This window comes from Chelon labrosus, assembly GCF_963514085.1.
Source record: "Chelon labrosus genome assembly, chromosome: 15".
NCBI classification, from domain to species: Eukaryota; Metazoa; Chordata; class Actinopteri; order Mugiliformes; family Mugilidae; genus Chelon; species Chelon labrosus.
Genome location: NC_140348.1, coordinates 16,372,760 through 16,395,793, shown reverse-complemented (window position 1 = coordinate 16,395,793; position 23,034 = coordinate 16,372,760). Strand labels below are relative to the sequence as shown.

At 41.2% G+C, this 23,034-nt stretch overlaps 2 protein-coding genes across 2 annotated transcripts; one reads left to right on the top strand and one right to left on the bottom strand.

Annotated features, from left to right (window-relative positions):
• Nucleotides 1–875: 875 nt before the first annotated feature.
• rassf4a (Ras association domain family member 4a) lies at nt 876–21,910 on the bottom strand. Its single transcript, XM_084561775.1, has 11 exons — nt 21,753–21,910; nt 14,976–15,044; nt 14,764–14,839; nt 7,032–7,138; nt 6,241–6,320; nt 5,504–5,673; nt 5,000–5,101; nt 4,862–4,913; nt 4,651–4,772; nt 3,928–4,025; nt 876–3,280 (listed from the first exon to the last, which is right to left on the bottom strand). The coding sequence occupies exons 2-11, from the start codon at nt 15,026–15,028 to the stop codon at nt 3,211–3,213; spliced, it is 930 nt and encodes a 309-aa protein (XP_084417901.1). The 5' UTR covers nt 15,029–15,044; nt 21,753–21,910; the 3' UTR covers nt 876–3,210.
• On the top strand, nt 16,090–17,710 carry LOC311500881 (C-X-C motif chemokine 2-like). Its single transcript, XM_084562510.1, has 4 exons — nt 16,090–16,157; nt 16,268–16,397; nt 16,488–16,568; nt 17,146–17,710. Exons 1-4 carry the CDS (start codon nt 16,097–16,099, stop codon nt 17,273–17,275), a joined length of 402 nt encoding a protein of 133 aa, XP_084418636.1. The 5' UTR covers nt 16,090–16,096; the 3' UTR covers nt 17,276–17,710.
• Nucleotides 21,911–23,034: the final 1,124 nt, after the last annotated feature.

Sequence of the window (23,034 nt, the reverse complement as noted above, 5' to 3'; positions counted from 1 at the left end):
ACAAGAGTCAGGGTAAAGGGAAACATGTATTTAGTAACCTTTAATCACTATTTAAAGCATCATAATAATAAGCCTCATCACAAATACACTAGTAAATAATCACAGCTATAGGAAGAACAACCGATTTTCAATATCACTATCACTTGACTGGCTCATTATACAGTTTATGTGACCAACTCTTACTCATTATAAGAGTTGTACTCATTATACTGGGTATTTTTTACAGCATATCTTGGCATCTGTGTTTGTTTGTTCCTTCTTATCATCTGCTTTATGACATATATGTCTGCCGTTTCTCCCATTTATTGCCTCTTCTGTTAGATCCTGCCAGTGGCTGTTACCTGTCACCTGATTCACACACTTGCTTACTCACCTTGAATTCATTGCACTGAACCAGTTCCACACAGCCCCTCCCTGATTGCCTAACGGGCCTTTCCTGCTGTAGTTTTTATCCTGATCCATTACCTGCATTGTTCCTTTTGATGTATTCACCTGTGCCCTGCTTAAATGTTGTTGTCTTTTCCATGGTCTACTTCTTTTACTATACCTTGACATTGTTTTGTTTGGTTTATGCAGTACCCCTATAGGTGCCTGAGTGTAGGGTCTCCCTTTGTAGACCTGAAGTGAAGGACATACAGCTGAGTGAGCGCAGGATCCGCAGAGTCCAGGGGTCATGAAACCACGGGGAACACATGATTCACTTCAGAGTTTCCTAATCAAGAAGCAATATCAAGAAATAAAAGCACACACAGAAAAACTTGGTGGTGAAAAAAGACAGAAAATATATATTTTTAATTATGTAGTAAAACTTGTTCCATGACAATAAAACTTTGTATTTGCTACATCGCTTCGAACAAGAAGCACCAACTGAAAAAAGCAAAAAGGTCTCCAGAGACTTTCTGGATAATAAATGAGTAAAATGGTTAATTTGTTTAGTCTACACATGCCGTCATGATACTGGCTCCCAGATTGGGGTTATAGTCAGTTTTAGAAAGTACTAATCAGTTATCTAAGCAGTAAATTTATTCACAACAGATTACATAAATTACATAAAAACTTTCATCATGCACAAAATCTTAAGGTCCTCTAACATCACGATAACTGACAAATAGCAGTAATGATATTCTGATTAACGTAAAAACATCCCGCAGGCCCCATTTGTGCTTGTTCCTTTCTTCTGATTTCTTTGTTAGTGTCTTAAAATGACTCCAAACCACAAGGTGGCACCACAAGACAAATTAATATCTAAAATAATATCCAAACCAGAAGCGGTTATCCCTGCCACAGTGGCTAATTCTCTAATTTTCATCTAATCCACAAAACCTGCCATACATACACCGATCAGTCATAACATTATGACCACCTTCCTAATATTGTGTAGGTCTCCCTTGCGCCTCCAAAACAGTTGTGACTCACCAGAGAATGGACATGGGCCTCCTGAGGGCGTCCTCTGATGTCTGGGAACAGAATGTTGTTAGTGGGGGAATTTGGGTCCTATGGGTTGAGGGGAGGGGCCTCTGTGGACCAGTGTAACCCACACACTCCTGATCACTTTGGGATTGGAAATTTGTGCTGTTATTCATGTTTTGTTCCTAAACATGTTCCTAAACCGTTTTTGTGTGTGTGCCTGTGTCAGGCTGCATCCTGCTGGGGATGGCTGTTGCCATCAAGGATCATTGATCATTGCTATGGGGTGGGGGTGCCTGGTCTGGTCTAGGTGGGTGGTACATGTCTAAATAACATCTACATGAATGCCAGGTCCAAAAGTTTCCCAGCAGAATATTGAATTGTCACAAGATGGTCAATGTTATTTACTTCTCCTGTCAGTGGTCATAATGTTATGCCTCATACATTTGCTAGTTAAACTAAAACTAGACATCTTTATATGGAACAATTTAAGGACTTATTGTAGTCCTTAAATTATTTTTTATATAAAAAAACCTGTGTTATAAAAATAACACAGTTTACTGAAACTTATTTACTCTCTAAAACTGTTTTCAGGCGCTGGTTTGGTCCATGTGAATGGAAACCTCTGAAATTTAATTTACCAGAGAGACACACAATCAGAAGCATATGACTCACATGAAGCATATTGTCGGTAGTTTTCCAGACTAAACCAGACTCAAAATTGAGCACTGTTTGGAAACCCACTGTTCATCTACTCCTGAGAAATTAATGAATGACACCAGTGCGCACACATTGCAGTACTACACTAAAACTGCTGTGAATAACGGTTTGGAGGATTTAAATTTAACCATTGACAATATTCCTGTGACTGTCTTTCGTTTGATGTGTCTAAATGTGACCAATACTCCTTGATCGATGATGATTTTTGACATGATTTTTCCCACGCTGCGACTGATGTCATAGAAAGAGGCAACTACTGTTAATCATAATTACAAAGGCCGGAACAAAATTTATAAAATTACATTTGCTGTTGTAAAAGCATGAGGTGTGTATATAAAGAATGTGTGTCTGGGGGTTAGTGGTGGCAGGGGACACTATTATTAAAATGATCTGATAAATCGAATAACAACAATGGTCAACTGATTGTAGGTCAGTGTTTAAAGGTAGAGGTTGCTCCACCAAACATTACAACAGCCTGGCTGTTTGTAAAACTGTGGGAAAAAGGAACAGCCCTCCTCTCTCAGGATACCCCCATTGTGTAATGTTGATAGGTCCACACACACACACACACGCTCATGGGAACTAGCTGGCAAAATGGGTTCCTCACATGAACAATGCTAATCTCTGCTCAGTGGGTCGAGGTACAGGAAATAATAAAAATGGCAGTTTTCTTCATGGGAAGCACGAGCTGGGTATTATGTTTGGTGTGAGAGATCCGTAAGAATTTATTTATGAGGGCAAAACTGCAGATTATTTATTACATAAGAAGGTCCAAGTCAGAGAAAACATTACCAAAAACAGTCTGTATAAATATCCATATACGCAGTCAGAGTTCTTTATACAAAATGTGAAATATATTAAAAGCGGATATCAAAACATGTAGCTAGAATCTAAACAGATCATACAAAGTGGAGAAATATGTACAGTAGTTTTAAAAGCAGAAGCACATTGCATTAAAAGCACCTTTCACCTTTATAGCCACATTTACTACAGCATTTGGAAATGTTCCCATAGTAAATCAACAACCGTTAGTGTCGCACACACCCCTTCTTCCCACACACACACACATTCGTACAGAACCACTCATACTCTGTCGCTGGTGTGAGCTTTGCCTTCGAGCTGATGTACAATCATTGACTTCAGAGCGCTGTACCTGCAGAGGCGAGAAAGAACACACGGTTAAAGACTGAGCGAGTCAAATACAAATTCAAACACATTGTAAGGTATTTACGGCTCCAGTTTTTTGTTGTTTTTATTATTGACATACGTTAGAGAGAGGGAGTTTTTCCATGCCACCATCGACTTGAATTGAATTTATTTTAATTGAAAACCTCACTGAAAGATCAAACCAAGAATGTCACTCAGTCTCACATTTGTTTCTACTTGAGACACAAGTCTTAAAAACAGATTATAAACTGAACACACACATTGACTTAACCCAACAACCTAACCAAAGTTTAGCCTCAACCTAACCCCACTCTAACCTTAAACCAAGTCTTCACATTAACGACTTACATAATGACTCCATAATGCGACTGTGTAAACAGATTCATCCCCCCACAGCGTGAGTAACACACACACACTACGCTTGGGTTAAGAGGCCGAAATCGCAGTCATATGAGGTAAATGATTACACAAGCTTCTGAACTTTTCATACAAACACTGTCCTCATTGACGATCCACTGCTTGTTTTGATTTTGTAACACGGACAGGAGACACACATATTGGCTTCACATAATGACACAGATCAGAGATAGCGTTGCAACTAGGTCCGATGAGTTAAGGAGACTCTCGACTTACTTTTTGGTCAGTTTGTTTATCTCACGTTCCTCTTCCTCTTTAAGCTTCTCCACAAAGCTGTCTAAAACGGGAATCTCAAATTTTATGTATTGGGCAACCTGGGAAGAAAAAAACATAATATAGTACAATATGAACATGAGAGACACTTCCCAGACTCATATTGCAGATACACAGGCATCCAAACAGCTTTCAAACCTCTTTTCTCGGTCCAAAAAAACACAGAACTACCTGCAAACAGCTACGCCACTGACTATAACAATTATTCTGAATAAAATACACAATGAACTGTTTTCAGTACAAAGTAGTTCCATTAAAGTGAGTGTCTGAAGCTAGTTCTGTGGTTCACCAAGAGAAACATGAAACGTTACTTCAAATGTTATCTCTTAAATGCTTCAGGCAACATCAACAAAGGTCCATTCATCTCCGCTTGGTTGAGGCAGAAATAGAGTGATATCCATGATTCCAATCACAGACCATGTAGAAAATTTGTCCAGCAACAATCCTGTTTTATTTATATTACTCAGCGTGCACAACATGCAGTCTGTCATGTTGGCCTATTGTTACATCAGTCCCCAAACAGGATATTTTCCCTCAGCTTTCTAAATTTAACCTGACTATCATTGGCCTATTGTGTCATTGTGTGTCCATGTTGGGTACTATACAAGATGAAAGGAGAGAGAGGGAGGGAGAGAGAGAGAGTAGTGGCTCGAGGCCCAGACTCACATCGTATGTGACTTCCTCTCCCAGGTCGGCCTCCGTGATGAAGATCTTGGAGATTTTCTCACAAGGTCCGTAAAGCACACGAGTCACCAGCGGGTATTCACCATCCCTCAGACGGGTCTTCTCTACAAGGTCACAGATAAAGAGATAAACTGTTTAAAACACACACACACACATTTGTAGAGACAAAACCAAGGCAAAAGTTAGGACTTACCACCAGACTCATGCACCATATAAAGGAAGAACTCTTCAGATTTATTCTCCACCTTAAAAGATGCAAATACAGATTATTTTTGGTTTTAGGTTTTGCTCAAACACCACTTGAGGTGAAGCCGGTTTCATTACTGCTCACCCTAAACTTGTGCAGCAGCAGGTTGAGGACTTGTCCAGTCGTCATGGAGCTGTTCACTCGTACGTTAGTGACTGAACCATAGGCCGGGGTAAATACAGACGTCTGGAGGACAGAAAACAAACACGCAGAAATATATGAGCGACAATATCTTAGGACAGGATCTGACCTGTCAAGGAGAGTCTGCTTTGTCAACACTTCCAGGATTGAGGAGGGATTCCTGGACCTGAACAACTTGGACATTTTGGACAGTACATTTGAAACATAAAGGAAATCCCTCCATCTGGAGCTGGACTCTGTTCAACAACAACACATCCAGATGCAAGATGCAGGAACTCAGTGTAACCTTGCTCTCTGTGGCACATTAATGAAATCAGCAGGCGATTGTCAAACTCAGCAAGTACAGGCACACCCGCACAGGAAACCACTGCCCCTCTGCACCTGCAGATGTGTCAACAGCAAGACACATTAATGCGTGTTCTTGTCCCTGGGCTTTGTTTATTGTACCTTGTGGTTGTAGAAGTGACCGTTGATGGAGAACCTGTGTGTGCGCAAGCGCTGCAGGTCTCCGGCCGTGTGTGTGTTTGTCCGCCTCTGAACTCGCATGAAGGAAGCGTCACTCCTGGTCCTCAGCAGCTGAGGGGAGTCCTCTTCCTCCTGGCCACCCATGTCACCGCCTTAGGGACGCACATAAACAAAATCACACCTTTCACATCACATGCACCAGATAGTGCCAGCTCCCCATGTGCTCAAGAAAAGCCTCTCTGTGCTCTCTAAGCCGAAGCCTTGTTTGTCCTTCATTTGTAGAATTAACCAATATTTGAGACCAATTTTGTAGAAGAGTATTTCATGCTGACATTCAATACTAATAACATGTTTTAAACAATCCTCTATGTACACACCCAGAGAATTAATGACCTGGGTTAACAGAGGGATTATCTGTAATGAAAAAGGACCCCTTTGTTGATATCAGCAACTGACAAAACCGTTTAGAGGGGCCACCGTCAGAGCCATCACTAAATTGTCTAACCCTGCTTATTTATAGTGTATTTGATCTGATCTGATCTGGTTGGCATCTCCAGATAATATGTGCTGGACACGTGAGCTAACCTTTCCACTACAAGATCTGAGTAAAGCTCAGGCGAAGCTGTAATCTGTTTGAAAACGTGTGTGTGTAATCTTCATTAATCCAGCGCGTGTGTGTGTGTATGTGTGTGAGAATGACTGCACGTGTCTGTGCTCACCCGCTGGTCCAGTTTCTCTGTCGAGTGAATTATTGTTAGACTCCACTGATAACTGCTTTGCCGCAGAAGATCTGTCATTTCTGTGCAAAGATGAAGAGAGAAGATTTGTTTAATGTACCTCAACATTTTTAGGTCGACTTCTTGAGATTCCAACCACGTCTTGATGTAGCCAATATATGCACGCTGAGCTAGAAGAAGTGGTCCAAAATGTTGTTGGTTTATGCTTTCTGGCACACAGTGGCGATCCTAGGTTCTAGGGGTCCCAGACAAAGGCTCTCTATACCCGCCAGACCAAACTAATGAAATCTGTGATAGGGTAGATAGAAGGGGGCCCCTATGGGGGGTATATACAGGGTATAAATCAGTAAAAATTAATGTCTGTCAGATTAATATGATGCTAAAACAAAGGGTTTAGCTTAGTTCAAACATAATTATTTATTTTTTTCCCAGTATTTTGGATAGAAATGTAAAAAAATTGACTTTCCTAAATTCCACTATACATTCAAATTGCTTCTTTTATGTTGACGGTAGTTAAAATATATATATATATTATTGTCTCTGAAGAAATGCATCAAATCAGGGTATTTGAAAAGTTGAAAAAATACTTTATTTTGTATTTTATTCCTTATGCTGATGTTAATTTCCTAATTAGCAATCAAACAACTGCAATTATACTATAGCATGGGTCTAGAATACTTGGTGTTTGACTTTCAAGCATTACAATACAAGGACCACATCTTTGTTCGGCCTTGTAAGGCCTTTGTGCGTCCGTCAGAATCAGGTTGTCATACCTGTTGAGACGGAATCTTTCATTGTCATCGTACATCTGAAGTCTTATTGGTCGGCGTAGACCCCAGTAGATGTTCAGCAGCCCTTCGAGAATGAACTCACCGTCCTCCTGCACACACACAACACACAAAGAAATGCACAATAACGGTCATTATCAGCAGTCCTGGTCAGAAAGGGGATATCCTGCTGGCCGGCCGCCACGGCGGTTCAGTATCAGGTGTACGTGCAGGAGCAGGCGCTCACAGATGCAGGGTTGGAAACTCTCCTCCTGGAGAAAGTTTTCTAGGTCTGACCCAACCTTTTCTTTTTTCTTTTTTTCCACGGGACAAGAGTGAAGTCACGTCTGAAAAGGCAGCAATAATGAGAACTGAGCCACGTATGCCACAGGTCACGTACACGCAGGGGGAGGCTTTTGGTTTCGAATAAATGAAACTCTGAGGTTTAGAATAAAATGGTGACTGTGCTGTACAGTTTTTCTAAAGCTAAAATAAAACATAAACTTAAGACAGCGAGAATAATATAATGAAAGTTCTTTCATTATATTATTTCACATTATGTGTCTCTATTATGACTAAACCAGTAAAGCAGATATTACACCAAAACTGTGACTGTTGTAATTGAACATGTCGCTTTATGAGTAGGTGTTTTTGTTTGCCTCATCTGAAACATCTTGTTGTATCATCACTATAACCGATTCCATATCCCGTAATGCAAACCACATCTTTTAACACGGGTCCTGCAGATGGAAAAAATAATCTATGAATCTATTCATCACAAAGATTCTGATACCAAAGAAACACAGATAATGTTAATAATTCAATTGTCACATGTCTGATCATCTGATATGCCGCCACTTGAAAGTTTGTAGCTATCCTGTTTTGGTTAAACCCAGGTAATTATGTGGTTTGCTGTTCAATCTAATACTGGAAATATACTGTAGATGAAAACATTCAATCACTCAATACTATGTCTGCTTGTACTGTAAGTGATAAACTTAATTTGTGATTTTATTAAAACAGGAATCATGGTAGGATGCCAGTTAAGAAGTCCCTAAGTACAAACACTATTAAATGTGACTTAAAGAGAAAAGAACAAGACGTTATACTCAACCAAAGAAAAAGACTGGTCCCAAATAGTTCTGAATTTGGCCAGAGAAACATATTGTATGTATCTGGAACAATCAAATGGTTACTAGAATACTGATCTGGAAAATAGTTGGCAGGTTAAAAGTTTTTGAGGCAAAACTGCTGTAAAGAATCCCTGACCTTTTGCAGCATGTGGCCACTCATTAACTCTGCATGAAAGCAGCTGACAGTGTGGATCTCAAGCTTTCTCAAGGAGCCACATGATTTGTTTGGTGTTTATACTCAAACGGCTTGTGGAATTAAAGAAATGTTTTACGCCGTCTGGGCCATTAAACGCAAGCCTGTAGTGTTTTTGCACGGCTAATTTTTCAATTTGCATGGACAACTGCGGACGGAATATTTTTCGAGAAGATGCTTGACTGTGATAAATGAGCAAGTTACTGAAAGAATGATACTGGCGGTTGTTTTAATTTTTTTTTTTTTTTTTTTAGACTAATAACAATCCCAAATGTGCTCACAGTGCTTCATTGTTTCTGGAATATAAACATTCGCCACAGCTGCACAAGTGAACCTCACCAACCCGCCACTCCTGAGTTTCCTGAACAGGCATGAACACACCCTCGCATGCACACACACACACACACACACACACACAAAATTCACACAGATGCGAGTAAGGTCAGCAGAGCTATTTTTGGAAGAAGTGGTTAATCGCTCTGCCTCAGTGAGCCTATAAAACCTGGACACAAGCTCCGGTCCACTCATACTCAGCTGCACGGACAAGACATCACTCTGACTTTCTCTGCGCCACAGACCTACAACTAAAGCTACAAAGGTGAGAGTGGTTATTTTTTTTCTTAATCTTTATGAGCTTTGTAACTTCAGCCATTTAAACAAGTTTTATAAAAAATATACAGCAACATTAGGATTAAAACAACGAAAGACTAAAGGATAAAATACAAGCATGTATAATAACAACAAAGTCACAAGTAAAACTAAAAGTGTCACTATCTAGGAAGTTAACATAGAGTTAACTAATTATTTTCTTTCCCTCTCCCGCTGCAGCATGAAACAGAGCCGGTTGCTACTGTCTTTGCCTCTCCTACCGACCATTACTGAGACGCTGGAGGACTTGCCTGGCTACTCCTCACCCTCCCAGTCCACCCAGGGCTCCCAGTCTCTAGATGACTACATGACCAGCATCCAGGCTCTCGCTCGCCCGGTTGAGACCCCGAGCTACGGCCCCGTCAGGCTCCAGAGGTCCCCCAGGATGCGGCAGTTCTCAAAGGCTCAGATGAAGCTCTCAGTCTCAGCCTCAGCTCCTCGCGGGTCTCCCCGCGCACTAAGGACTTCCAGACCTTCCAGTCTGAATCTAAACAGCTCAGATGATTTTTCTCTGAAAATGAGCAGAGAACGGGACTGCAGGGGGAAAGACCCCATGGACTGGTTGTTTGGACAGATAAGGACTTAAAGAGACTTTGTTGCTATTGTTGTTGAAGCCCTGTAGGTACTTGGTGGAGTAACCGAACAAGGTTTGAGGACTCTCAGGAGGAAATGCACTGTTTCCATTGACTGAACAAAGACGAACTCACCATATGGCTCAAGAGAAGAGTGAAGATCTATTTATTTCCATGCACTACGGACTCACGTCTTCATGTTTACATAGTTTATTATTTTGTAAAGATGTACCTGATATAGTTTTTAATAAAATGCTAAAATAATATGAAAAAGCTGAAGTTACTCATAATTGTTGAAGATCATTACAACTAAAAACCAGCTTAGGTCACATAACCACATCAGTTTTATTGTTAAACCTCTTTGGGTTATTCACAGTTGGTCATTCAAAACTAAAGGTTTAATCTGAAGATATCATCTAGGAACTTGTGATAGATAATTTTCAGTTATGTTTGAGACTTAATAATGAATTGAACAGACTAACAGTTTCAGACATAGGCTACTGTAGCTGAAATGTCAGGATTGCATCTAAGAGTGTGAGTGGTCGTCTACAGGGAAGTGGTACTCGAGTATTTTAAATTGCAACTACATTCTTGAACTGTACTACATTTCAGACAGAAACATTTTACACTTTAATCAACTACATACCCTCACTTGCCAGTTCATTAGACTACAGTGTCAGTAGTAACAGCCCTTATCTTGTTTCACATAACTGAGGAAGCTGTTGATTCAGCTGTGTTTTCATTATGGAGGCTTTGGTTTGTAGTACTGATGAATTGTGTCGTGGTGTACAGACACATGCTCCTATTATTCTGACAATCCCATTTTATATATTACATTAGAATGCATTAGTTCTTTAATCTAGTTTATTATTCCCTGCTACTTTTTGCTAGGCTTTTTTAATGTCATATTCACCCAGTAAATTTAGATTTCTAATTAAGAAGAATAAGAAGAACACATGAAATCCAGCATTTCCACGATAAGCATATTTACCTTTGGCAATTCAAATATGTTTTGATTCCAATACATTGTAGCCTACTTTTATTTAAAGTAAAGTAAAGAAAAGTTACTTTTTTAGACTTCTCCTTTGAGAAGGAATTGGAACTATTAGCTATGCAGCTGATAAGATTACTTTGCCCACCTCAGTTATTAGATCAGCATCAGGAGAGGGCTGTAAAAATGACTTCCTTTGACTTGCTACAACGCAATGCTGCAGAAAAATGCTACTTACATGTAAAATATCAGTAGTAATTACATAATAGTTTACTGAGTCCTTTTTTCATTAGCAAATTTGGGTGATAAATGCAGGACTTGCAAAATTCAGTAATTAATTGTGCTTTTACTCAACTGAAGGATCTGCATACATCTTCCATCACAGCAACAACACCAGCGCTTTTTGCAGCTTTACACTGCCATCTAGTGGTAGATATGGGTGCTACAATGAAGACCGTTTAAACTGCAGTACATGTTATAACCACTAGAGTGCGCTAGAGGCACATTCATTCATCTTCTATACCCGCTTAGTCCTGTTAGGGGTCTGGAGACTATCCCAGCTGTCATCGGGCGAGAGGCGGGGGTACACCCTGGACAGGTCGCCAGTCCATCGCAGGGCCAACACAGAGACAGACAATCATTCACACTCACACTCACACCTACGGCCAATTTAGAATCACCAATTAACCTAATGAGCATGTCTTTGGACGGTGGGAGGAAGCTGGAGTACCCGGAGAGAACCCACGCAGACACAGGGAGAACATGCAAACTCCACATAGAAAGGCCCAGCCGGCTCATGGATTCGAACCGGTGACCTTCTCGCTGTGAGGCATCAGTGCTAACCAGGCATATGGATTAATATTGGGACCAAAAACATCATATAGCCTACTGTACATTCTGCCAGCCCACGTGTTTTACTGAGTCAAGTGTTAGACACAGATCAGACTAATGTCTTTTGACTATATAATCCGAACAAATATTTAGTTTTAATGCCACCTGGGGGTCTGAGGTTAAAATGATCAGATTACCAAAGCTTACAGCACTGTTTACGTAAATCTATAAAGCTGAAGAGCTGAAGTGCTCTTGAGTGTGACAGTGAATCAGCGCCGACACATGACTTTCCATTCCGACAAGAGAAAGTAGAAAGTACCTCCAGTGTAATCTTCTTTTACAGATCTAATACAGTTATACTGCAGCGGGCATGCCAGTGCTTGTTTTCCAAGTGAGTGGAACCACCTGACATGTCCTCCCAAACATCACCTGACTACACCTGTGCAGTGTGGTCATGATCTTAAAACAACACACAAATCTCTCCGAACCACCCAGTCACCTCGTCACACCTACTTTTCACACGGAGCCTGTTTACATTAGATATATATGATCAACCTGGGAATAATGGTGCTATTCTATGGCTTGGCTACATCTGTTCTCATTCACACTGTTACAGTATTCTCTAGACATATCCAGATGTCAGCCAGCTAGCAAGTGAAGAATGTCACTGCTGAGTAATGTCTTCTCCCTCACATCCATCAAATGTCTAATGAGTCAGGGTCAGGGGTGGATGACAATCAGGACTTTGCGGTAAGATTGTTGCGTCAACTACTGTCAAGAAACTTTCATTCTCGGAAGGGGTCCCCGTTCTCGTAAGGTTCAGTAAGCAGGGATGTAGGCAGAGATATTAATGTGAATGTGGCCACACCCAGAGAAAATCAGTTCAGTCTCGCGTTGATGGCGAATGCACCGCAGTTTAATCATACAAGCCATCATGAGAGGTGTTGTTTTCCAGCCGCCAATAGCATGACACCGTGGTCACATACACACAAAGCTACCAGACGCAGCCATGGTACAGTTGCCCTAATTCTTTTAGTGTGAGTCACCGTCTGAGGTTCTGACACTGTCCAAACAAATGTTCAACAAAATAAAAAGAGGCCTCAAAGCTTCCTCTTTGTGAAAACATGTAGCTTTTAAAAGACACACGGGACATCAGACAGAACATCAGGCTCTTCTAGATTCCAGCACCAACTTTAGTCCATGAACCTCACAGAGAGCACGGAAGCTGTGTGGGAACGAGATGAAGTGATTTGCAAGAATAAATAAAAAGCAGGAATTCGGGAGAGCGTTGGAGGAGTGCAAACAGACCATACTGACATCAGATAAACATAGATAAAATACGACCATATTACAATGAATGCAGATTTTGTAACGGTTGAGTCATGAATCAGTCAAGAATCTGGGTTTTGAGAAAACTAGTTTAACTAGTTAGTTTTGGTTTTTTTTGTTGTTTTTTCATCAGAGTTTATTTCATACCAGAACCTTCATAAAGCAGCAGGATCCATGTAAGAGTCTCTAAAGTGAGAGTTGCACACATTAACAGCAGTCACTTCATCTGATAGAAAGTGACACTGTGTAGCCTACAGGTGACCTGTCACACGCAGTCACAGTTTGACAGTAAAACAGTTTGTTACAATTGAGCCTTCAGATTGAGTCCATCACAGCTAGTCGTCGTCTTCAGTAAAATTAAAACTAGTTACAGGCCTCTCAAAAGATCTGAGCCATTATCATGACCCTGGAGCAAGAAAGAAATACTGTTTAATAATGGGGGACTTAACTTCAGCAGTGCAGAACCACATTCAGGCTTCTACAAGCAGAAATATTTAGTTGTGATTACATTCCTGCACATATGTTTACTCTCACAGCTGCAATCTGAACAGAGCAACAAGAATAAACTTGCTTCTGCCGGGCGTTTATACATCCAATTCCATCTGTCAGAAGCTCAGATTGTATTGACGTATAAAATCCACCTTTTATTTTTCTTTTGGCAGCAAAATGTGCATTTCAATCACACTAGTCTGAGCAGCCTGCTGCTGGTGGTGACCAATACCACAGAGGTTGGCACGGTAGGACTGAGGAATTAATCTCCACCCAGCATCCTTATCAAGTGTTCCTGTGGCACTAAATATAGTGGTGCTTTCTTTTTTGTGAGCTTACCATTAACATTATTGGTGAAAATTACTATTATTATTACATTCCTACACTTACAATCAGACCAAACTGCAAATCTATACATCTATGGCAAAATACAAGTAACTGCAGGCAAAGCATCATATAAAAACTATAGAACAGAGTGATCGTCCTGTTCTAGCTCAAACTGCTTTTCTTGCCTGTCTTTCACATTTTTTATTTTATTTATTTATTTATTTTGCCAAACACAAAAAGCACACACATACACAGAGTAGAGACATGTCCATTTTCACTCCAGTAGCCTCCATCTACAGTTAAGAAAATATCGTTCTGGACGAACTGAGTAAGCACACATTTTGGTTTCGTTTCTCGTTTCCAGCAAAGTGGACAGATGACACACATTCCACTTTAACGTTCCTGAAGGCTTCCTGCAAAGTGGTGTAATGCATCACTGTATTGAGTCATTCTCTGTAAACTTAGAAATGGAAATGAGTGAGTCTGGTTCATTATCTTTCAATCAAATATGAAGGCTTAGACATTTAAGAGTTCCAACAGTTTGTTTTTGGTAAATATTGACTCTGTGTTATGATATCACTGGTCACTCTGTATCTTCATTAAGTGCATAGCTGCACTGGGATTTTCCCAGAAAGTGATGATGCAGTGACTTGGAGGGCAGTTACTCAGGGGGGACCAAAAAGAGGGACCACCCTTCCCTGCTCTTACACACACAATGCCTTTCTCTCAAGAATCTGCTGGTGAATGCAAAGGGGAAGTCCAGACCATAAAACCCATAGAATGATTACCAAACAAATAACCAAACCCTTGCAAACAGCTTCACAGACACAACAGAAAAAACGCTTACTGAAGAAATGCAAGCAGAGTTTTATGACTGAAATTTGAGCCTCTCTTTTCCTTTCCGTCTTCGTTCTGAGGGAAACAGGGGCTTTTTGTGGTTTACCAGCCATTTGCCATGTTGGAAAATAAACCAGGAATCTCAGGTCTGTGCTAAGAGCTGCTTCCACAATAAAACCAGTGTGGCCTCAGGTTTTTGTGTCCTAATTATCTTTAAATTAAAGCGCTGGTTTTCAGTAACTGCTTCCAGTTTTGGGATGAGTGTGAGCAGCTTTACAGTGATAAGTATCCTGCGATCCTGCACGCCACTTTTCAACGACCCCACTTACTTAACTTTTCATTTCCGAGAACCCGGTCTCTTCCCACGTGATCTGTCAGCTTTCCTTACCTCTCGAGTCCTCAGCTGAAAGTTTTTCCCTTCATGGTAACAGTTGTAGGTCCTCAGCAGTGACAGGATGTCAGACCTGAATATGAACACAACACCACAAAGGGTGAGTTAGCGCAAACAACTCCTGGACAAAGCATGCACTGATGAAATGTGATACACATAATCACTGTGCTGTTTTACTTATTGTTCATAAGGACTTAAGAAGGGCTTACTTTGGTATGAGTTTCTCTTCACTGAGCTTCACGTAGGTCTGGCGCTCACCCATTCTGTCTAGAGCCCAGCTGCAGCAGAAAAACATGAGAACACATCACGAGGTTTGCATTAGCCGTGTGCATATATGACTATAAAATGAATGGTGCCCATATTAAAGGAAAACTCCAGCTAAGCAAAATGCACCCTAACAGCAGTTCACCTCTTTTTCTTTCTTGGACCACTTTTGATATGTACTGGCCACTGCAGACCGGGACCACCCAACAAGAGCTGCAGTTCTGCAGATGCTCTGACACAGATGTATAGTCATCACCATTTGGTCCTTGTTAAAGTTGCTCAAATCCTTCCACTTTCTCTTTTTTACCGCCTCTAACATATCAGCTTTGAGGGTTAAATGTTTGAACTGCTGCCTAATGTTTACAACCCACTGATAGGTGTCACGATAAAGAGTTAATCATTGATATTTAACCAGGTGGTCATAATGTTATGGCTTATCGGTGCACGTATATTACAAACAATATTACGAGGTGAGCACATTAGTGTAATACTCCATGCATACTTTTATTTTGTCCAGTTAGAGAGGACTTGCGGTTTACCAGCCAGACTCGCCTGAGAAAGGGAATTACAAGAAATCACATGGCTTTATTGACACAGAGCCAAAGGACTGATAATGGTGTCATGTTGTGGCAAAGCCCAGAGACACTGACTTCGCTTATTCAAGGACAACTCCATCTACTGGGGCCAACCTATGAATAATGATAGAAAGGAAACACAACTTGGGAATCCCTTTAATTAATTTATATTAAGAAAAGACTCAGCAGAGCTTATGGTGGATTTGTTGTCAAGTGCACAGTAAAAAAGAAACAGAAAAAAAAGGAAAAAATTAAGAAAGGAAATGGAAAGTTATTAATCACTACGTCCTGTGGTGTTTTCTCTGACAAACACAAAAATGTTGTCCCTGATCCTTGGATCCTGAGTCCTGTGCCCTGATGTTTTCGAAGGAGAGAGCAGCGGCAGTGGGGATTTCCTGATTCGGAAAGCCCAGTGACTGAGCGGGGGAGGAGCATGAGTGTATAAAAGTGAGTGGGTCTAATGCTCTCTCAGCATTCAGCTAGCTGCCAATATGAATCCCCAGTCCGTCTGCTGGTTTGCCCTCCTGAGCCTCTGCTGTGTACTTATCACAGGTAAGAATCTTTTGATATAAATCTATGCCTAAATCCGGTAAAAGTAAGGATTGCTGTTTGTTGCATTGTATTGAATTAACCTGTAATCTTGTTACTGTGTCTGTGTGCAGTCAGTGAATCAGACAGTACATTTGTCCCGGGGAGATGTATGTGTCCGCAGACGCAACCAGGTGTAAGAGGAAAACTGAAAGAGCTCACAGTTCACCCAAAAAGCCCCCACTGCGAAAAGATCACAGTCATGTGAGTACAAGATGCTGCAGATACACGGTGAACCATGCCCGCTCGCGGAGGAGTTTGACTAAATGTGTGGTTTTACAACATGTTTTTCAGAGTGACACTGAGCAACAACAGACAAGTGTGTCTGAATCCAGAGGCACCGATGGGCACACAGCTGATTCGCTGCTGGAACAGGTGAGACCCTTTAGTATTTACCAGTTAGTAAATTCATGGCGGCACATTAATTAACGGCATGCACAGTGTGCTGTGTCCTGAAAACCTGAAATCTGAAAGGCTCTGAAGATCATGTTGAAAACTATACTCTGCAATGACCTTTGCACATCACAACAGCAATATATTCTTTATACAAAACAACACAGGATCTAAACTGGCTAAGAGGATCCACCCATCTTCATATTTCCCATAAATGACGACAGAGCCAACGATATCTTATTTGTTGCCAAGCCCATTCTTGTTCCGACAAAGCACCTGGCTGTATAGTTTCTTTATCTTTACTGCAGCTTACTTACAGACAGGGAATTCATGTTATATGGTTACATGGTGCCAGTTAACGAATATGTAAACCTGATTATTCCATAAAAGTATATTTTGCCACTATGCATCATACTGAAACCTTTACCCAGGAGGTAACATAATTGTTTGTGTTTCAAGAGAATGAGAAATCAACTCAGACCTGCAGGGAAGTCTGAAAGAGTTTCCATCTTCTACCTTCATCTAAACCGAATCTTGTGCTCCTTCATGTGTTTTCTAGAGCTAATCGCGAGGGTCGTGATGTGAACTTGTGTCTGAAGAGGAAGAGAGCGAGAGGGGGTCGGCGTCAGCGGCTTCAAAAGAGGAGACGTAACCACAGCCAAAATGTCGAATCCTCAGGTTCCCAATAGTCAAACAGACTGATAAATTACAAAAAAGCTACTGAGTGGAGAGATCTATGTGTGTGTGTGGTGTGAACACTCTGATTGTTGCCGCTCTGTGGACTCTTAATGTCACTAAAAGTCACCAGCATGCAACCACCTTTCTTTCTGTAAATATTTGACAACATTAAGCTCCCTTTCATTGTTGTCTGAGATGTAAATTCAAACTGCTTCCAGGCCAGCAGCAGCTGGAGGCTTCATGTTTTTTTGTACGAATGACTGATGTAATATTCAAACACTAAGCCCTGGAGGCTTTATAGTTAAATGGTCAGTATATATTTTATGTGTAGTTCTGTCTATGCAGCTAGCAAATGCAAATGACTTCGTTGGTTATTTATTTTTTAATGAAAATGGGGATTTTTATAATTCTAAATAAATATGTCAGAACAATACTGTGTCGGTTTCTGAATGCTGCTTCTGATAATCTTTAAAAAAAGGAAGGGAAAGTATGACGACCTTGTTGGCAGGATATTAGAGGTCTCTTGACCCACAGGCTCAGCTTTAGTTAATAAACTACAGGATGTGAGTCAGCACGTTGTAAACAAGTCTCATGCAAAAGTATCTGCACAAATAACCGGAGCTAATTTTGTGTTGTTGTTTTTTCCTAACGCTGCTCTGCTGTTAAATCAGAGGTGATCTCTTAATGGAAGAACACTCACTGGAGGCATTTTGGAAAAGAGAACAGATTATGGTGTTTCACAAATTTATGGTTTATCATTTGGCGTTGCACAAGAGACGCGGAAACATCCTCTTGATCAAGGCTTTGATGTCTGAAAGCAAGTGTTTTACGATAGCTTGTAAATGTTTCGCAATCATCTGAGACAAAGCAGATCCCACTAGGAGCCATGAGGGACACAAACACTTTATTTTAGTCTTGCACACACCTAGATCTGTTTAATGTTAGGTGAATGGCTAAAGCAGGCTCTAACCTGTCTTGTTTTCAATAGGAAAAACCTGCTGGCATCCATTCAGGCTCTTGCCACACTGCCTTGTGATTCCATTTCCATTCCAATCCTAACAGCACATGTTTGTCAAACTGAAAGTGAAAGTAAACTGTTCAACAGCGTCAGCTTTGTTAAAGGCGTGGGAATGAATGAGTCCTTTCTTAGATAGTGAGTTATTACTTGCTTTTCAGGTCAAGTATTAAACCTTGGTGAAAGCTTGGGTTGGATGTAAATGACTCCCTCTCCCTCTGAGGAAGAGAGGGAGAGGGGGACGGTGCCAGCGGCCCCAAAAGAGGAGATGTGGCCAAAGTCCCATCCTTGAATTCCCAATAGTCAAACAGACTGACAAATGACACAAAGCTACTGAGTGGAGAGACCTGTGTGTGGGTGTACAGGCTGATCGTTGCCGTGAGGCTGGGAAAAATCACATCCAGCACCCAGACAATAAGTGTGGCTCTCCACATGGATGCATGCTTCCCTCACTACTCACCCTCTGCACAAACGTCAGGTGAAACCGTGAAACCGTGAAACAGGTGAAATATGCAGTCGACACTGTGGTCTGTCCCTTTAGGGTATTCACAACAAGCTTGAGCTTGACACGCTGAAGACTGTGGAGAGGACAGTGGACTTTGGGATGAGCCCAGCATCGCCATCAAACAACACTGTCTACAGTGGAAACATTCATCCACCATCTTCTTAAAACACCCAACGTAGATACTATATATCATTACAAAGGCCCAGCAGAGAATGCACTTCCTGCACCAGCTCAGGAAGCTCAACCTGCCTCAGGAGCTGCTGAGCCATTTCTACACAACAATAATCCAGACTCTGCACATTCATCACCGTCAGTTCGGATCAGCCACCAACCAGGACAGGAACAGGCTGCAACAGACTGTGTGGACTACAGTAGAATTAATGCCCTCCAACCAGGACTTATACACGTCTCGAATCAGGAAACAGGCAGGTAATGTCACTGCAGATCCCTATATCCCTACATCCCCATGTAAGTATACTAACAGCAATGTGTAATCAGAGCAAAATTCATTGCGTGTCTGCATACTTGACTGATGCAAAAACAATCCAACTAAGAGAAGCTTGCTGCCTTATGAATTCTTGACTTGTAATTAAGTAAACCACAATCCAATCCAGTCCCATTTAAAATTCACGATTTACATGGAAGTAATTTTGTGCACGAAACATTAACTAACATCTGGAAAAGCTTTCAGAAACCGATCGACTCACACCGATCGACTAACAGATTGTAACCACTTGTTCCTGTGTGTGTGTGTGTGTGTGTGCGGGGGGGGGGGGGGGGGGGCTGGAGCCTATCCCAGCTGTCATCGAGCGAGTGTCTAGGTCACAAGTCTATCGCAGGGCCAACACAGAGAGACAGACAACCATTCACACTCACATGCACAACTATGGCCAGTTTTGAATCACCAATGAATCTAACAAGCATGTCTAGGACAGTGGGAAGAAGCCGGAGTGGAAGCCAGAGAACGCGGAGAGAACCCACGCAGTCACAGGGAGAACATGCAAACTCCACACAGAAAGGCCCAGTCGGCCCACGGCCCATGGATTTGAACCTGGGACCTTTTTCAATGCTAACCACCTCGCCACTGTGCTGCCACTAACAGATTGTGTTTTTAAGAATTTTACAAGAATTTATCTTGTCATGTGTTTTAATTAACTTCCAATTAATGGTATTCATCTTATCTGAAACAAATGTTAAGTGTACTCCATTTAAGGTAATGGGGTTTTAGAGTTATATAAGATTACAGGAATAAGAATAAAACAGAAATGCATTATTTAAAGTAAGAATATGTCATTTCTTTATGTAATTTTACTATAACGTACAAACACTGGAGGTTTATATTTCAACACTTGCTTTCAGTGCATTACACCTTCATTACCACTTTATTCACAAGACTAAGAAAGTGATGATACAATGGTGCCACCTAGTGTCTACAATATAACACTGAACTCCATTAAAATATCCAGTTGTAACGGCATGGTTCCCTCTTTGCAGTGATGGCCCATTAAACAGCTTGAAGAGACAGTGTGTGTTATTGTTTACTAGGAGTGTAGTCTCTTTTCACACTGTTAACACTCTAGGGACAGAGTAAATAACATTAATGTAATCTTTACTCGAAGTACAAATGACTGGGGTCATTGGTTGGGACTTTCTGAGACAATCCATTTAGTTGCAGTATTTAAAACAGAAGGTCGTGAAACCAGTGTGACTTATTTAACACAGCTAAACTCAACTCCCTGTTTCATACACTCCATTTTACACTTTCATTTGAACCTGAAACGTTAAACATTTTATAGATTTCTTTAAAGCAAAAGGAACAGATTGTTCTGAAGAAAGCCCTCTCGTACAAAGGAAGTGAGCCTTTCGCGTGTCTTGCAGCTGAAACTCAAAAAGAGAAAAAAACAGAAGAAAAAATGCTTGCATGAGCAGCTGTAGCCACCACAAAAACCAGGAAACAGACTGCTCACTACTGTCTGACTGGGAAGTGATCTTTGGAGGCGAGGCGCTAATTCAGCTGAACAATGATGAAAGATGGAGAGTGGATTATTTTAGATTTAGTCACATTGCTGCCTGTCTGCTAAATTGCTATTGCTGTATAAATGCTGATAAAGTTTTTTAAATTTAAAATCCAGAAATGGTTATGTTAAGTAGTGGGGAATAAGCAGCACCTGTCAGCTCTACTCCCTGTCTTTAATGACCTTTGCCCCCTTTCATCCAAGCAAAGTGCTGATAAAGTATGCCTATAATGGGATGGTCAGTCCATCTCGCATGCATATTAATACACAATAATGGCTGTATAAATTTTCCATAACTTAAAGGATTCCAGTCTGTCATCATCATTATAAATTATGCAGCTGCTACACATGACTGAACAGGAGATGGGCCAAAAGATTGGAGGTGAGCAAAGAAAATAAGGGTGGTGCTCAGATTTAGGCGAACGTGCAAAATCTCTTCTCTGGTACGTCTGTGCGAGAGCGTCCTGGGTGGACAAAGAACCTTCACTGCAGGTCTGCTAATTGGTCTGATCATCGCGAGATTCGTATCCAATTATCGCACCTACACCGGCAGCTGCGCCCCAAAGGCAATCCATTCCCATGCGTAAAATGTCCCGGAGAGCTCCAAAAAAACGCGCACAGTGCCATTTTTAGTAGAACCTTTCCCACACATGTCTGACTTCTGAGACAAACGCTGACTCAATGGATATATCTACCAGCATATCTGTTGCAATTGTGACAAATGTAAAATTTTACGAGCACAGCAGCAGATGAAAGATGACGAAAAGTTTTTATACCAATCATCACTGCAGTGGTGCATCCTAATGCAACCACCGTTTAATTTTCAACTTCTAAACATCTCTAGTCATCAGAGCTTTTCTTTCAAAGGTTTGTTTGCGTCTATAAAGTTCTTCCCCTCCTCATATTTTCGCGTGCACATCCCATGCGGTACATTTGATTAGTTTAAATCTTACCATAACACAGCGCGTCCCCCGTCTTCTTCCGTATATCCACCGGCAGTGTATCCCGTTTATCGTTATCAGTTTTCATGCCTCCTTGGCCGTGCGGCATTCAGAGCAGGCAGATAAAACTGACACCGGGATGATCCAATAAAAGGCCGCGCGCAGACGTCTCAGCCAATCAGAGTTGAGTATGGGCGGGGTGAGTCGCGCCTTCTCCCTCCTCTTGGTCACGGTGCCTCTTGGGGCTTTGCCTCCCTCCCATCAGTCAGTGTTTTAAATTGTGGTTTTAATGTTTAAACCTCAGAATACCTCTAGATTAAGTTTTTATTTATTTAGATATTAGTTTGATCTTTCAAAGAAGGTGCAATTATGTTTAACATGCATACAAAGAATGCACCAGAATGTGCTCATTTTGTGTAAGTTTGCATCAGAACTCCTATTTTCAGATCTAAAAATGCTATTCATGTTCAATTTATACAAGTTTTGTTTCATAAATATCATCTATTGTGTTTTCCCATCCCCCCTCTTGCGACAGTGTGTTAAGTGTTAAGTGCCATTTGAAATACTCACATAAAACCAGTTGCACAATCAGCAATAGGTATCTGTCTAGTCTGCTGTTGCATACACAGCAATGAGAAAATCAAACTCCTCTGCTGACATCTTTTGCTTCAGACATCTTTGTTTTTTTACCCACAGCTAAGCAAAGGAAAGAAGAAGGAGGAAGTGGTTCCTGTTACCTGTTAAGATTTATTACACCCATCCTGTTTTTAAGCCTGGATCTGCCGTCTAGGAAACCATTGTAGGGTGGAAACACAAACTGTAGGAAGTCTCTCTCTCTCCCTGCCTGAATAGGATTTATGTTTTAACATGCAAAGAGGAAGTAAGTTGTTCCAACAGCTGAACAACTTCCCTGCCGGAGAACAGCTCATTCTAAAGGATGTGTGACAAATCTGGTGGAGCATTTATGGAAGCAGACTGGAAATAGTGACACCATTTTCCTTCTCCTCTGTTCATTATTGGGTCACTCAGCTGCTAATTGACCAGAGATCATTGTGAAGATAATAACGCAGCTCAGATTAGAAACCAGTGGAACGATCTCAGCAAACCGTGGACAAAGACTGTCTTGTTCTCGCCGTGAGACACCAAAATGTCTCATCCCTCCTGACTGAACTCACATGTTAAATTTGTTAAAGGGACGTATGACACCGTGCAGCGGCTGCGAGTGTAATCTGTGTCAAATATGGAGAATAACCCAGTTGTTTAACCTTCAAGCTATTTATGCGCATGTGTGTTT